An 18266-nucleotide genomic window follows, 5' to 3' on the forward strand; every position below is an offset into this window, starting at 1 on the left:
CTCCATGCCACGCCGAATTGAGGCAGTAATTAAAGCAAAAGGAGCCCCTACCAAGTATTGAGTACATGTACAGTAAATGAACATACTTTCCAGAAGGCCAACAATTCACTAAAAATGTTTTTTTTATTGGTCTTATGAAGTATTCTAATTTGTTGAGATAGTGAATTGGTGGGTTTTTGTTAAATGTGAGCCAAAATCATCACAATTAAAAGAACCAAAGACTTAAACTACTTCAGTCTGTGTGCACTGAATTTATTTAATACACGAGTTTCACAATTTGAGTTGAATTACTGAAACTTTTCCATGACATTCTAATTTATTGAGATGCACCTGTATATGGGCCATTCTACAGAATTGGTCCAAAGTCAGAGTTGGAAACGTCTTGAAAAAAAATGTATTTTTCTAAAAAATGTGTATGTATGTAAATTGTATAATATCCAAGGTACACATTTCTAGTAATTGTGCAGTTAACTCTCATATTATCTTTTCAGAAAATTTGGGAATACATGTCCTCTCCCCAAATTTGTCACTACCGAAACAGTAATAATTTAATTAGAAGGATTATATTGACCTATTAAGATTTTGCTATTTTATTCAAATATTCTTTAGAGGTAAATCAATAACAATTACATTTTTAACAATATTTCAAAAGGTAATTTATGAGATTTGCTGTATTTTAAATCAATTTTTCTTTGTAAAAAAAAAAAAAAGTTGATCATACTCATTTCAGAGTTAAGGATTCATTAGTTTGAATATACATTGAAGCAAAAACTATCATAACATCTTAGTTGATGATTCAGTATACTTTATTATTGACAAAACATCCAATGTTTTGGTAGTGACTGCACATTTTCGGTAGTGACAGTAATGCTTTGGTAGCGACCACATCACATTAATTTTAACTTGCATATAATAAATACTAAAATACAAAGAAATGCATAACTTTACTAAAATTGTGTTTATTTCCCCCAAATATGAGGATTATGTGTTCCCTTTTGTCACTACTGAAACAATGATGACTTGTTTTGGTCGTGACTGTTTCGGTAGTGACAATTTTATTAGATAACACCCAAAAAAAAACAAAGAGGTCACTACCGAAACTCCACCAAATGTTACAAACATAGCTACTTTTGAACCTATCTCAAAGATGCTAATCAGCACATGGTTAGCTAGCACAGTTCTGAACAGTGGTACGCATATAAAAACTAAATGTTATGGAATAACTCACAAAAAGTGTGCTTAATTGCAGAAAAAATGTGTTCGGTAGTGACGTTCCTTAAAGTTACACACAGATTTTTTAGACTTTTTAACACATTTACCTCAAAATGATGGGGCCTATCTACTCACCATGTAGCTATGAGAGAGTGACACAAATATTTCCTGATCATAAATGTAGGGGTGTAGTTAAAATCAGTCTCAGCCAATGGACATAAAGTTTCATAATGTACAAAGAAAATATAAAATAAATAGTTTTTTTGAACTTCACTTTTTAAAAGAATCAAAAAGATTCTTTTAAAAACACCAATGCAAAAATACAAAAATGATTTCAATATCATTTTCATAACTTGAAATTTAGGGGTTAGGGTTCGGGACAGCCACCTCCCAATTGAAAATACCCAATAAATGATGATTTACATATATTAAGCTTACTAATATTTTAAATATTATTGTGGGTTTCAATAGGTAATAGAAGGATCTTAGTAAACATCTAAGATTTGAATACTTAAATTATTTTTAAATGTGTTTTTTGGTTGTGGGACAGCAGTTTAAATAAAGCTGAACCTAATTATATAAAATTAGAATTATTATTACAAAATGACAAAAGTAGGCTACATAAAATGACTAAAACTAAAATGACAAAACAATGCATTTTGTTAATTAAATTACTTTAAATATAAAGTATTTAAAGTATAAAATAAATATAATTATAAATACTATACTTACTACATAAACACACATACACATATATATAAAAGAAAAATAAGAAATAATAATAAGAAACAAAAAAATGAAATGAAAACTGAAAATACAAAATAAAATTAAAAATTTCAAACATTAATAAATACTATAATACACAAACATTAAAATAACACTAAACATTAAAGTATGTATAGCATTGTTAAAGAGCTCAGACAATTTTGTATATGAAGAATTTGATGAAAAGTGTTGGCCCCGTCTAGAAGAAACATCTGATATATTAACGAGCTCTCATTTGTGATTTACAGCAATATAAAAGGGCTCTACCCAACTCTATTAAAACTTCTTTAAAATTCTCTGCATTAATCAAGGTAAAACGTAGGTGTCCTCACCAGTGGTTTCAAAAGGCTTTTCACTCTTTCTTTTCATGTCCTCTCTCTCCCCAGAAACCTAGAAAACAAAGACTTACACAATTATTCATCGCATTTGCTGTCAATCACAAACATTCTGTGTCGAACACACGCTGAAAACAACAAAACAGACCAAACGCCGTTGTATTAAAAGTCTTTTATTTTGTTCTGCTCGCAGCACAGCATAGTATAGTCTCCCATGGTCGAGCGGCTCAGCGAGTGGCCCCCCTGTGAGGCTCCCCTACTGAGAGGAGTATGGCACAAGAACCTAACACAGTGGTACCGGGGGGGCACTACCATCCTGGCACAGAGTGGCATAAAACATAACTGGCTCTGCTCAGCTACATTATCATAAAGTATTACAGAGCAGCATCGCATGTGTTCAAATGTGTTTTCAGCATAACACACTGCAGCTTGGCACATACAGAGCGCACACACACACCGCTTCCAAAGCCGGACCTGTGTGACACATGTGGAGACTGCAAAGGTTTTGACGTAGTGAGGTCAAATCCATTTGCTACACTCATAGTGATCCTAGTGTGGAGCCTACAGCTGTGCATCACCACGTCCCAAAACGTACACATACACACCTCAATCACAGCGTTGGTTATTCGCAACATAAATTCATCGTAGTCGATGGTCGGCCATGTTATTCATAAAAACACAGTTGAAAACTGGTCTCTGATGTCAGCTGTTATGAGATGAGAGATGACAAAGAGACAAAAGAAGACCAATTCAAAGATAATAAATTTAGTAGATAAACATTATATATGTATATATATGCATGTTATTTGTTGAAATATATCATTTATATCTATATGTATATATTTATATGCTGCTGCTTCGATAAGAGACTTATTCTTAGAGTAATAAACAAATAAACAAACAAACAAACAAAACATTTACCGTCAAAGACACTATCAACACAACAAGACACATGTCTAGAGAAAGGCCATTTTAAGATTCTTGGTGGCGGCGGTTCCTACTAAAACTTGTGCAATATGCCTGATATTTTATCCTTTGAAAATGAAAAGAAAAAAGACATTATCTTAAGGTCCTTGCCGTTTCAGCCCAAATGTTTTATCAAAGCTGTCTACTGACTTTAATGTGCACAATGGAATGGTTTTCACAGCTAATACATGAAACATCTTAATTATCAAGTCTGCCGAGAGAAATGTTTAAAAACAATACTCTTGTCTTCAGCTATACTGCTTTGCTGAACAGCTATTTCTCTATTGCTATCTAAACGTCACAAACACATATATGAGGTACATCTATATATAAAGTAATCCAGACACTTATTACACAACAAAGTTGGAGTCAAAAGGATATACATACATAAGCTGCCAAATATTCTAAATGTTAATGTCAAATTACTCTGACAGTGAGGCAGTCTGTTATGATTCTGGTCAGAATTGACAAGATTTGTGTAACTGCCCTCCCGATTTCACCAAACAGAAGTCATCAGTGTTTAAAAAAAATAAAAATCATCACCCATTATATTTCTAGTACTCCAAAGTCTCTTGACATTACTGTTTAGCCCATTGACAACGAAATATACCCCAATTAATTAGTACTACTTGTAAAAAGCTCAGCATACAACAAATAAGCTTAATATGGCTCAGATGCAGTTACAAGCACACACACACACACACACACACACACACACAAAAAACAATTAGCCTGTTGGACTGTGCGTGGCCCTGTGTCAAATATGCACTTAAATAAATTCATACATATGTAAATAACAACATACAATGCTTCAAACCAAATTGTAATTAGTCAAACTTTGCTGCTGGCTTGACAAAGCCCTGCCTGAAAGTTTCAAATAAACTTCAGTTTGAATGCTTAAAAGATCTATACATAGACATATACAGGATATACTTATTTAATTTTGGTCAACTTTTAGAATATTCTGTGGGGGGGGGGGGAAGAAAAACATACAACATACCAAAGTCAGAACCAGTGTTGGGAAAGAAACAGAAAGTTACTTTTAAAAGTAATGCATTGTAATATTGTGTTAATGCATTACATTACTTTTGAGTTACTTTTTGTCACCTGGGCTGGGATTTCTTTTTTTTTTTTAACACCAGAAAACCCAGAAGTTATATTTTTGGCAACTGTAATAGCCCTTTCGCACTAAGAGTGAACGTATTAAGCCTCAGGCTGAAGGAAGTGCCTCTGTCCTGTACCTCACTCCTAATTTTTCTCAACACAGGACAGGAGAGGTGTCAGTGAATAAATAGGGAAACAAAGTACCTTGCGTTACTTAGTAACTCAGATATTTTCTTGTACATCTGAAAGTAATGCGTTACTTTACTACTTACTTGGAAAAGTAATCTGATTACATAACTTGCATTACTTGTAATGTGTTACCCCCAGCACTGGTCAGAACAGCCTGAAGGATTGGATGGATGTAGCATGAACATCCTCCGTTTACTTCAGAAAGGTGTTGGGATTTTTTGTAGTTATAGTATGCTATAGCTTTGTCAAGACAACAAAATTACAAAATCCAGTAATATGAAACAAAAGAAACTCTGAAAGACAATGACACTTTAAATAGTGTATAAACAAAATAAATAAAATGAAACATAGTTGACTCAGACCTGCTGCCAACACGCATTGCCCTTAGCAATATTCACAGTCAATTATAGCGATCACAATAAAGATACTAGCTTTTGGCTAATGGTAAAAGCTAAATGAAACAAAAGATCTACCTGACTGGTTTGCTATTCAGTCTTTTCCTCACAGTTCCTCAAAGTAAAGTGATCTGGCTTTCTTTTTTTTTTTAAACTGCAACTCTATTTTGCTCACATTTGACCAGTTTATTGTTGCTACTACTTGTACAGCTTAAGCAAACTTGCTAAGCAAGTATGAGTATCGTGTCCAAAGCTAATAAATGGCAGAGCAGAGCAGCTTGTAAAAAAAGGTGTAAAAACACAGTGTTAAACTGTAAACAGTGCTCTCCTTCGCTTATCGCTCTCTGAATGATGACATGTCTTTCATCACTCACTGACATCTCGGTTAGCGAGTACAGTGCTGCAGTATGGCTAGCCTGTCATCCTGGCACTCTCAACATCAGCGTTCAAAGCTACCCTAACTGGCTCAGATGAGAAGGTCTCCCCCGAGAAAGCTACGATCTTAAAAGTGTCTTGGTTGCAGCACACTGTGTTGTCATGGCAACATGTACATTCAGTCGAAAGGGGAAGGGCTGCCACCGATTATAGGTAGTTGAAACATTGCATGTGCCCTACGGTAATACAGCACAGTGCTTATATTCTTTTAATAACTCAACACAGCTGTTTTGAACCAGATCACAAAACATATATATTATATATAATAAAATAACTTATAAATATAAAATATATGTATTGTATGTTGTTTGTAGTTAATTATGTATTGCTCAAGGGACGAGAATGAAACATTAGGACCTGTGAAATGGTTTCAACAGAACAGGACTGTACATCAGCTCCACTTTTAGTTTGGCATTCAGCTTCAGTAAGCCAATATGTGATCAGTCATGGCTAATTTACCCTGTTGCTAGGAATACAAACACTGACAAAAAAAACACAGAATGCTAGATATCAGTTTGCGGAAGGTGGAGGTCAAGAAAAATGGTTTGCTACTTTCCTTTGTGAATGCTTCCCTTGAGATATTTTGAACAAATATACACAACAATTACATTGTGATTCAGAGCTCTGAGAGCAGGAGAGAAAAAAAAAAGAGATGGGTATGGGGCATTAGGGCTTTGTATTTTGACCTCAGAATCTCCCTTCGAAAAATCGTTCTTGAGCCATCGAGCAGCAAAACACTCCCAAGAAAAATCACATTTACCCACATTATTGACGCTCCACTTTAAAGCCCCCAAGAAGTAAGAAAAGCACAGCCAATCCCATACAAACAGCCTCGCTAACGTCAACAAGATTTGTCAGCATAACAGTATTCCATTCTTACACAAGTAAAGAGAAAGGGTTACAATTTATGTGACATCCCAATCCAGGTTTGTCTCTGAGCATTAGAGCTTTGTGCAAGAGACGGGTGCCAGCGAAAACAACCCAACTCTACTGCTATGAACAGTTAACAGTTTGTGGCATGAGCAGGTGATTTGATCGCCCCTAGGGGCTACTTGCTGATGTTCCTCATTTAATTATGTTCCTCAGACCTCACTCTCCACACTGGAGAAGTGGGCAGAGCCTCGACGAGAGCACAGGCTCTTGGTTTTGAGGGGAAGATGTGGGGATTGATACCGCTGAGGTTGCGGAACCGATCGCAGTTTCTGGTACTGGAGCTTAGCACTAGAGGAGGACAAAGAGGAGGGCTGTGGGGCACCAGGAGTAGATGAGACAACCGAATGGGAGGAAACTGATGAAGAGGAGGTAAGTGGAGGTATATGTATATGGTGAGAGGAAGAGGGTGGGGCTGGGAGCGCAGGGACCATTGGAGGGGGTAAAGATGGTGGTAGACTCTGAGGAGGGGATGGTGGTTGTCGGGACCGGTCTGAGCGCTGTGGTCTTTGTGCACTGAGATTGGATTGGCTTCCAGATTTTGCCTGGCTCTGAGCCCGATCCAGTTTGGATGATTGCCGTTTGGGTCTTACGCTGCTGCTGAAACTGTGGCAGTCGGGGATGAGCTCCTCCTGACTCCTAGAAGTCACCTGATTCCATTTGGAGTGAGTGCTGGCAGAGTGATGGGGTGACTGGCAGGAACAGGATGTGTGGGCGCGACTCTTCTCTTGAGACCTGCTTTTAGATTTCTTTTCAGTCTTCACTGGTAATTTATCAACAGACCAGTATCTTCGAGGAGGTGGCGGAGTCAATGGAGTTGGAGGCCATTTGTTTGAACCTAAGCCTCCTGATCCCCACCCTGTTCCCGCTCCGAAACCCAGGCCACTTTCTCCACCACCCCACCCCAAAAAGGAGTCATCTCTACTGTTTATACTGCCTCCTCTTTCTCTGGCAGGGTAGGTGCCAAAGAACCATCCTCCTCCTCCAATGCCTCCAACTGCCCTTCCTTCGTGACCCTCCCAATATCTCTCAAACTTACCAAACTCTCCTGAGGAACCCTCATCATCTGTGTATATCTCAACAGTTTTTTCTCTGTCCCTTTCGGATTCAGAGTCCATTCCTCTGCTTTCTCGTCGTCGCCCCTGTTCTTCTGGCCTGCTTCTTTCCACTTCAGACTCCTCATCTCCTTCTTCCTCTGAATCCCATTCGTGAAATGACAGACCTTCTCTCGAGCAAGGCTTAACTCTCTTGTTTTTTCCCAAAAGGGGCCGACTCTCTCCACCTCTTCCTCGCTCGTCTCTCTCAGCTCCTACAGACTTTCGTCTTTTAGATATGGGAAGCAAGGGTACAAAAGACGATGGCGAATCAGAAGTTGGGTTCCCACTACTCCAAAATTTGACGGTTGAAGAAGGTTTGTTTGAGCTAGAAAAATGCTTGTTGTTGGACCTTGGCCTGGAGTGGCGTTGTGATTTTGGGCTTCTCTGATGCCTTTCCTTTCCTCTACTGCCTTCTTCATCTTCTCCACCTTGATCATCCCTATCTCTCTTAACTGCATCTCTGATAATATCCCACTCATAACTCCTTGTAGAGCTTTCGCTCTTTTTTCGGAAAGAGCTTCGCCTCGGAGCAGGATAAGAAGAGTATTGCTGTCCTATACCTTTTTCAAAGACTTCTTTCCTGTCCATATCTACCTCCTCTTGTTCAGATCGTTTTTCCCTCTCCCTTCTTCTTGATTTCTCCTCTTTTTTCTTTTTTTTTTTCACCTTACGTCTTTTACGTTCCCTTTCTCTTTCACGCTCTTCTCTCTTCTTTTTCTTTCTACCCTTCTTCCTCCTCTTTCTCTCTCTTTCCCTTTCTTTATGATGTTGTTTCTCCTCCTTAACATCTCTATCTCCAGTTGCTCTTCTACCCTTTTCTTTCTCTCCCCAAGAGGTCCACCACTCTTGAAGCTGTGCAATCTGGCTGCCTGCTCTGTCTCTCATCTGCGCCCTCTGTCTGCAAGGTTTGCGGGGTGGTATAGGTGGTGGTGGAGGACTGCTGGGCAGGGATCGAGAGGACATACGTGAACGACTTTTTCTCCTCCCCAAAAGCAAGCTCGACTCCTCCGTAAGCTCATCTGTGTCATAGTCCTCATACACATCTCGTACATCTGCTCTGTATCTAAAGCTCTGGGATGATGTGTACGATGATGAAGATGAAGGAGAATTGGATCGGGAGACTGATTCTGAAGAAGAGGATGAACTGGAGGTGCTGGAGCTGCTGGACGAAGTGGATGTGTAGCATATAGATGGAGAAGGTGAGGGCGGAGTCTGTGTTGGGGAAGAGAGGGGCACAGGTATAGACAGAGGAAGGGGAGGAGGACGACGTCCTCTTCTCCCACCGCCATCCCTCATTCCATATCTGCCACCACCTCTCCTTCCGAGTGGAAGGATGTTTTCGTAGAGTGGCCCACCTGAGCCCTTCCTTTTTGAGAAGCTGCTTCTCCTCCAGATAGATTGCTGAGGTGGAGAGGGATGTGGCAAAGCATGGTTAACTGGTAAGTGTCCAGAGGCTTGACCTTTAGGAGGTAACCATGGGTTTCCAGAGGATTTCGTCCCATGATGCTTCATTTTTGGAGTTTGGGTGCCTATGTTTTGAGGTTCGGCAGAGACCCCTAAGCCTTCTGGATCAATTGGCCCATAGTATCTCTTGTACTCATCCAGACCCCCCTCTCCTCCACTTATTCCTGCACCCCAGTGAGGGGGCATGCCTTGGAATTGTGTTAAGTCTGTAATCCCACTGCTCACACCGCCAAGCTTCTCAGGACCAACCTTTGGACGTGTCCACCGATCCACCACAGCTAATCGACGATCATGCCGTTGTAGAAATGTAGAGCAAGGCATGGGTGCTCCAAGAATGGGACTGTTTGACGGGCCTAGAGCCATTCCAGAATGTCCAACTGAAGGAGGGGAGCCAGGAAGAAGAGCATTGTATACTGGTGGCTGCTGGTGGTGTTGCTTCTGTTGTTGCGGCTGCTGATGTTGTTGTGCCATAGTGATGGGGGGATTGGCCACGGCTGTAGAGATCACATGAGGCGGTGGAGGAGGAGGAACTGTGGAGACATGATGATATTGAGGAAGTGTGCTTTGGGAACCTCCAGGAGCTGTTTCATCCTCAAAATTGCAGCAGCTGTACATTCCCTGTAAGAGATAACAAGCAAAAGATTTATTTAGCAAACAGTTCAGGATATCATAATATTCCCCTTGGTGACATACAAACCGATTTAATTGCTTGGAAAGTGTCTCGGTAAAGAGGAGAAACATTACCATAATAATGAAATTGTAAAGCTCCCAGTGCTTTGATGATGCAAGAGTACACATTGTAAGCTCAGCTAACCTTTCTCTGAGGTAATGGCAATGCTGACCTCACTGTTTGAGTGTCCCATCTAACCTAATTGGCTTACAATTCTCTCATAGAAAGTCTGGTTGCTTGCAAGAGGGATTTAAGGTTCTTCACATTCTTTTCACAATGTAAGCAAAGACGGATAGTGATAATACAGAATGAATAAATGATCCATCTTCTGTCATCCCCTTCCTCCCCTATTCATTACTATGAGAGAAGTTATGGGCTTTCATAAAATCCTTCTGTGTGTGCAGTGGGAATGCTGGATGTGCCATCACATTTGAGAAATGACAGGAATTAAAGGAGTGTGCTGCAAAGTCCCCTTCTAAGGATTTAACGCCTGATTGCAAGAGATTACTGCGTGTCAGTCTTTGTTCTTGCTGCAAATAACAAGAATTGCAAAAAGGGTAATCTTTCCTTTTACTTGCAAATACATTTAAATGATTCCAGTTTTGTTTCTTAGGTTTATTTTTGCATTTCCTGGGCTTTTTAAATTTAAAATTTAAAATTTTACAGTTTACAGAGCTGGAATAAAATGATCATTATGGCACAATTATTGTTCCTCAATGTATTTTATCACCTTCTCTCAAATTGCAGCAGAGTTTCATTAGAAATATTCCTAAAATTAGTATATTTATAAGGTCTGTGAAAATGAACATGTTAATGCTTGTGAATAATTAAATGTTTTTTAAGTGTGAATAACACATTTATTCAATCTGATCTTAAATTAGATCTGTTTTGTGTGATTTCTAAAAATGAATGGGAAGCTTTCAGAACTGACCGAAACCGTTTGGAGCCAAAGCGCAAGTCTCTCTCACATGCATGCACAAATTTCCCTACGGGAGCTCCCGTTTATCAGTGGCCTAAATGACTGAGAAAACCATTATTCTACAGATTATTTATTTATAAATCAAACCCAGATGGGACGTTTAACAATGGTAAAGTAATTTGCAGCCTTTATATAATGAAATTTAATTATCATCGAGGTTCAAAAAATGAAACATCATCCACAAGTGGAATGCAGTCATTCATAAAAATGTTAATGCAATCACCAGCGGAGGATTGTGGGTCAATGATGGTGGTAGGGGGGAGTACATGTATTCTGAGTGCTATTAACACAAACTGAAGAACAATAATTACATACATTATTTTGTTTTCTTTCCTTAAACATGAACTGAATGGATTAACGTTTAACAAAAAAAAAAAAACAACTGACAGCCCTGCTATTTTTATTATAATGGATTTCATGTGGGTCACTCACCCGACTGAAAGCCAGCAGGAAGTCCAGTCCTCCAGAGTGGCCCAAACAGTGGCGGAGCTTCCAATAGACGAGATGCTCCCATGCAAACACCAGCAGACTTAGGCCCATGGCAACCAGAAGCATATAGAAGACTCCTGCCATATTGTCTATGTCCAGTTTGGAACTCATCACCTCAATCTTATCATTATGACAGATCCCAGACAGCCAGAGTCGTTCAAGCATGTCAATCTCATCTAAAAAGAAGGAAAATATGAGCACAATGACAGGAGATAAGAAGCATGAAAGATAAGCAAGCCTACAAACAGGGGACAAGACAGATGGACAGAAGGGAGAGAATGAAAAAGAAAGGCTAAAGAAAGCAAAAGAACACTAGATTCTACTGTTGGGAAAAGTGAGTCTTTAATTCAAATCTCCAGACAGTGGAGATCTTGGTTTAGCTTCGGTTATTATTACACTGTTCACAAAAAGGTGAAAATGGAAAAGAAAAAACAGAGGAAAAGAATCATGAAAGGCAAGGAAGAAGAACGAGAGAAGCAGAGAAAGAGAGACTGGAGGATAATAACAGCTTTGATGAAGGTCTGAAATGGCCTGGTTTCGAGGCTCTTGTGATAAGACAGGCCCAGAGTAGTTTGGAGATGAAAGCACTAGACTGATGGGCCTACCTCCCAACAATAGCCATTAGTGCATTTATCAGAGTGAAAATGTCACTGTGGAAAAAATAAAGGCATGAAAAGTGCTTGTTTCTGGCAGAAAAAACGACATATGCATTTAGATGCCGGCTTTATATCGAGGATTATTCCTTCACTACGAAGGATGGAGAGAGTTAAGCCTAAATCCTCTTTTCATATGAAACAAAGAATAAAAACAAAACTGCATTGACCCGCAGGTTAATTACATTTCAATTTATGACAATATGGCCTTGAACTATGGTTTAGGTAATGGAAAATTCAATCACAGGAACTGAAATCCTAATATTTTTCATTATATTTATTTATTCAAACAAGCAAAAATCAGCCCTGAGAATTTCAATCCAAATTGGAATGCGTCAAAATTAAAAATCGAGGCGTTCGACTACTGCACTGTTTACTGGAGTGACCCTATGGCTATTCATAATTGTGTTAATTTGCTGTGACATTCTTTCTAATAGCATTTATCATATTTCAGTGAGACTCTTCCAGCTCCCTTTCACATTTATTCTTTAATCGTTATGGGGCAACTCACTAGGTTTCTCATCATCGAGTCTGATCAAAGAAAAACAAGCAATGCGAGAGAAAAACATGTGAATGTGTGTGCATGCGAGATGGAGAAAGGGGGAAGTACCTCAGAGAATCAGAATAACAAGTGTAACAACACTCAAAAAGGTTTAATTTCCCAAAAATTCCGTTCCGTCACTATGTAAACAAAACAGTAGGAATGTTTGTTTGTCATAGTGAAAATCAGGGCTTTGAGACTGAGTATAGGAGCTTACAACTCCACAAACAAACAACAAACCACCATTAGCAAGGGGTTAACGTGTTGTTAAATGTGGGACCTGCGGTGTACCTAGGTATTTCATTCTCTTACCGTCTCCAACTAGCTGCAGGAGGGCGAGGTCTAGCGGCCGCTTCCAGCGGGAGTTTTTGTGTAAGGCAATGCCATACCCTGTTGTAGCGAACACTTTGCCAGAGCCGATGGTCATTACTTTGCAGCCCTCGTCCTTACGAGCCATGTAGTTCAGGACAGCTGCATCATATATGAATGCATCCAGTTTCCTGCAGAGACAAAAAGGAAATGGGAAACAAAGGCATGGGAAAAATTGCTTTACGAGACCAATTATCACTTTATTGATTGTTACATGTAAAGACGAAAACATTGATGATCTTCAGGGAAATCCTATTTCTAAGCTACATAGTGTGTAATCAGTGAAGCCAGTTAAGCACCCACCCCAGTTCTACACCATGCATTTGTTGGCTTAACAGCACAGAAAATTCTTTTTAGGACTTGGTATTTTTATTCCCTCTCAAAAAGCTCTTTGTTGCTGCTGGTAACTGCCTTAAAAAAACACTGAATTTCCATGATTTTTCCATTATCTTTCTATGGGTTTTCCAGTTGGATTCCTGTGTAAAGATTTTTTTTAAATAATTTGATAGAGCTTCACTCAAAAAGAGCCAATGTAATATTTCTGAGCAGAGAATAACCAGAAAAATCTCCACTACTGTTTAAATCTTTGGGGTCATTGTTCCAAAAAAAAAAAAAAAAGGAAAAAAAGAAATTCAAATAAATGCGGTTCTTTTGGACTTTTTATTCATTATTTTTTTATTCATTATTAATAAATGTTTCTTGAGCACCAAATCAGCATATTAGAATGATTTCTGAAGAAATCCCCGCCCCCCCCCAAAAAAAATTGCTAAATAAAATATAAAAAAAAGTCCTGAATTTCGAGTGTGAATCACAGCTGAGTTAATGATTTCTGAAGGATCATGTGACACTGAAGACTGCAGTAATTCAGCTTCGCCATCATAGGAATATATTACATTCTAAAATTTATTCAGATAGAGAAGTTATTTTAATTTGTGATTATATTTCACAATAGTAATGTTATACTTCAGATAAAATACATTTCAAAAACATTAAAATAATTACTGTCTCTAAACTTTTGATACTGTACATCCACTGCAGGAAATTAAAATCAAAACATTAAAATCAAGTTTTTGGAGGACGTTCAAAACATAAACTCTCATGGACAGGTGCACTGGAAACCATTTCAATAACTGTAACAGCATTTATATGTCTTTTCACTACACTGGCTATCACATTATTCCTTCAATTAACATTACAATGAATGTTCAAATTTATAAATTAAAAATACAGTGATAAAACTATAAAAAGTGTGAAGAAAATTAAACTATAAGGTACTAGGGTAGCATGAATAAGCCTCAAATAAACAGCGACTTCATGCAGGCATACTCTGTTTTTATATGCAGGTGTATAATCAAATACCTCAAGAGTTTTCTGGGACACGACTTGTTTCTCTGCCATAAATGTGATAATATATGCACACAAGCACTTTGCAGAATAGCTCCAAAGAACACTGATATTGTCTGGCTGCTCGCTTTGCTGAAATGAGCAGCGCATAATAGGAAGGCTAATTTGTGCAGACACTGGTCTTCAAATAAACCCCATGTAAAAAAAAAAAAAAAACATGAAATTGGGACCGGATTTGCTAGCAGCAAGTTTCCTGCGACGTCTGTGCCATCACAAATACACATTCCTTCCGTGGTGAAGATTGTTGAGTAACAGTTTGAAATGTGATGCTCGGAATAGAGCATTTCGTGCGGTCTTCAAATAAACCCCATGTAAAAAAAAAAAAAAACATGAAATTGGGACCGGATTTGCTAGCAGCAAGTTTCCTGCGACGTCTGTGCCATCACAAATACACATTCCTTCCGTGGTGAAGATTGTTGAGTAACAGTTTGAAATGTGATGCTCGGAATAGAGCATTTCGTGCAATTACGTTCCTGAGCAATCAGACTGAAAATGTTCACCCGCTGCATGATAAAACAGGCAAAAATCGTGCCATTTAATGCAAAAATCCAATAATGTAAAAATCCACTTTAATCTTATTACTCCATATTCATGGTGCTAAATAATTCAGCAGGGGAGTCTCTTACAGTAAAGACATAAAAGTAAGTTGCTTTTCAGAAGTCAAGGAAGCTTTGTGCCTTATCAGAGTCAGGTGCACCGGTATGCTTCTTTTCTTTGATCATATTTCCCCCACCTTGTAACATGCCAACGTCTTCTCAGCAAAAACCCAAATTGACAGCTTATTACTGGCTACTCTTCAACCTCATGCTAAGCACACCTTGAGGTTATTAACAAGCTCAACTTGGCCCTCCAAGACCAGCGAGCACCACATTAGCATTCAAGGTGGCAGCTTTTGTCAGAAGTGTTGTATCCAACAAAACAGAGCCCTTGGGGGAAAATGAGTCACACATTTCAGTAAGGGTGAAACCAAACGAACAGAATACACACAGACAGGTGTTTGATAGCACAGCACACTGCCCCACAGTGCAACCCGACTGAAATAGGAAAGCAGTAAAAGCAGTAGGTAGGCTGTTGAGGTACACAAGTGCCTTTGAGAATCAGCTAGCGCCTAGTTGGAGACCTGACTTGTTGACTTGTGGGCCGGCAGGCCTGCCTTGCATTGCACGGCTTGAAATCGAAAGTCTTACTCTGCAGGCTACAACTATTACACAAACCAAGTGCTTATGAATGACAGATGAAATCTTCACGAGCAATTGCAAAGCCTGAACACTGAAAGCCTGAACAATGTGATTACTGCACATTCTAGCCTGCAAACATAACCTTTTTTTGTGATGGGATGCATATTCATGCCCTTTGTATGCACAACGCAGAGACTTGAGCTTTAGATAGGAGTCAGACACACACACTCTCGTGCACACAGATCCGAGGGCAGTGAGGCAGTGTTAGCGACACCACATTGCAATTTAATAATTCTGGAACAATCATGGCATCTTATGATGCAGAGCAGCGAATGAATAACACACAAGTGCAGAATTGCTCGTTTCTGTGATTAAACGCTAACGGATGAAAATGGAATGACATCAAATGCTCTTTGTATAACAAAGTCTGGCAAAGCTTTTTAAAAAGTTTTGTTTCCTAAACAGCATCATGCAGAGTGGTGTCTACTGGCTCGGCACATAAACGCGCCATCATAGGAAAACTATGCTTGACTGAACAACTGTAATACCGCCATGCGTCTGCACTAAGGCTGAGGGTCACAATGTGGCACTAACAAAAACACATTCTGCTACTACAGTATAAACCAGGTGTCATTGTTTGCCTTCTATATGAATACATTAAAGGTAATGACACTACTGGCTAGATTTGCATTTCCAGAAAATCTTTTAAATACACAACTAGCCAATTATATGATTTGTTTTTGCATTTAGTGCAGTATTTTTCTGGCATAAAAACAACAAAGATCATATTTAGTGTGACAGCATTTAACCTGAACTACTAAAAGCAAAGAACCCCTGACTAAATCAAGAGAGCCGAACAGTGAAATTGACCTAATATTACAACACAAAAAAGATCAAATGTTTTGAATGGCTAACATAAGTCAGAGTAAGTCAATTGGACAATTTCAAAATATATTGTAAAAAAAAAAAAACATTACATTTATAGCAGAAAAATACATGAAATTAAATTTAGGTAATATTTTTTCCATGTTTTTGAAAGAAGTCTCTTATGCTTACTAAGTCTGCATCTATTTGATTAAAAAAAAAAAACAGTATAATGATACAATAAAACAGTATTATTGTGAAATATCACAATTTAAAGTAACTGTTTTATAATTTAATATATTTTAAAATGTAATTTAATCATGTAATGGAATTTTTATTCCAAAAGCTAAATTTTCATCATCAATACTCCAGTCTTCAGTGTCACATGATCCCTCAAAAATCATTCTAATATACTGATTTGTTGCTCAAGAAACATTTCCTATTAATATCAACGTTTAAAATGGTTGTTAATATTTTTGTGGAAACCGTCCTACATTTTTTGACGAATAGGAAGCCCAAAAGCATTTATTTCAAAAAAAAGCATTTATTTGAAATAATGTAAAAGTCTTCAATTTGGATCGATTTAATGCATCCTTGCTGAATAAAAATATGAATGGTAAAAAAAAGAAAAAAGAAAAAAAGAATGCTAGATACACTGTACATTTAAAAAGACTGCCCTGGTATGACAAATTGTGATGTTCCTCATTTATAAATCACTTTGGATAAACTATCCAAAGTGGAACAAACTTCATGGTCATGAGTTTGTCCCCATGAAGAAAAGTGTTGTTTCTTTTAAGAGGTCTTCTCCATGGTATACGCCTGAGCTTCGTGAGCTTAAGGCAGCTGGTAGGCAGTTGGAGCGACAATATAGGAAATCTAGCCTAACAGTTCACAAACTTATGTATGAACAGCATCAGATTGAGTACCATAATTCTTTGAAAACTGCAAAAACAGAATATTATTCAATGATTATTAGTACTGGGGTTTCCAATCCACGAGATTTGTCGAGGAGCTGCAGTCCGTAAATTTTGCCTCTGTCACCATCTCTGTTTGAATACACATACACATACACATACACAAATACACATCCAGCACCCGTATAATCAGCACTGGAGCTCCTCAGGGTTGTGTTCTCTCTCCACTGCTCTTCTCCCTGTACACCAACGACTGCACCTCTAAAGACCCCTCTGTCAAGCTCCTGAAGTTTGCAGACGACACCACACTCATCGGCCTCATACAGGACGGTGACGAGTCTGCTTACAGTCAGGAGGTTAAAGAGCTGGCTGTCTGGTGCAGTCTCAACAACCTGGAGCTCAACACGCTCAAAACAGTGGAGATGATCGTGGACTTCAGGAGAAACCCCTCTGCTCTTCCCCCACTCACCATTATGGACAGCACTGTGACTGCAGTGGAGTCATTCAGGTTCCTGGGCACCACTATCTCTCAGGACCTGAAGTGGGACACTCACATAGACTCCATTGTTAAAAAGGCCCAGCAGAGGTTGTACTTCCTTCGCCAGCTGAGGAAGTTCAACCTGTCACAGGAGCTGCTGAAACAGTTCTACTCCGCCATCATTGAATCCGTCCTCTGCACTTCTATAACTGTCTGGTTCAGCTCAGCTACCAAATCTGACCTCAGAAGACTACAGAGGGTAGTCCGGACTGCTGAGCGAATCATTGGTACAACCCTCCCTTCTCTCCAAGAACTGTAGGGCTGGCAAAATCACTATGGACCCCTCACATCCAGCACGCTCCCTCTTTGAACTGTTGCCATCTGGTCGACGCTACAGAGCACTGAGCACCAGAACGACCAGACACAGGAACAGTTTCTTCCCTCAGGCAATCCATCTCATGAACACATAACAATAATCTTGGAACACACAACACTATATACAATACCTATTTAACACCATACTTGTTTACATTTCAAATATGGACATATCATAACTGTACATCATAATTGTCTATATTATATTTGAAATGCTGGGGTTGTGTGATATTTGCTTCAGAGAGTTGTATTTTTTATTATCTGTGTTTTTTGTTCTGTCACTGTTCACTGTCATCACTGTGGAAGATTCTGTCATGAAAACAAATTCCTCGTATGTGTAAACATACCTGGCAATTGGCAATATTCTGATTCTGATTAATTGCAGTAGCTCATGGTTAGGTATAATAAAAACGATTGGAGCTACAGCCATGTCACTCTGCTTTGCTGTTTTCTGTTATTC

At 38.8% G+C, this 18266-nt stretch overlaps 1 protein-coding gene across 1 annotated transcript in view; it reads right to left on the reverse strand.

Moving 5' to 3' along the window:
- Positions 1 to 6420: 6420 nt before the first annotated feature.
- Positions 6421 to 18266, reverse strand: part of LOC107693370 (glutamate receptor ionotropic, NMDA 2D-like) — a 79236-nt gene continuing 67390 nt past the window's right edge. The window contains exons 12-14 of the mRNA XM_016492724.1: positions 12537 to 12724; positions 10974 to 11206; positions 6421 to 9510 (exon numbers count right to left, since the gene is read on the reverse strand). Coding sequence (XP_016348210.1) covers positions 6484 to 9510; positions 10974 to 11206; positions 12537 to 12724 — 3448 coding nt within the window. The 3' untranslated portion in view covers positions 6421 to 6483. The remainder of the gene's footprint in view (positions 9511 to 10973; positions 11207 to 12536; positions 12725 to 18266) is intronic.

This window comes from Sinocyclocheilus anshuiensis, unplaced genomic scaffold, assembly GCF_001515605.1.
Source record: "Sinocyclocheilus anshuiensis isolate Anshui unplaced genomic scaffold, SAMN03320099.WGS_v1.1 scaffold566, whole genome shotgun sequence".
NCBI classification, from domain to species: domain Eukaryota; kingdom Metazoa; phylum Chordata; class Actinopteri; order Cypriniformes; family Cyprinidae; genus Sinocyclocheilus; species Sinocyclocheilus anshuiensis.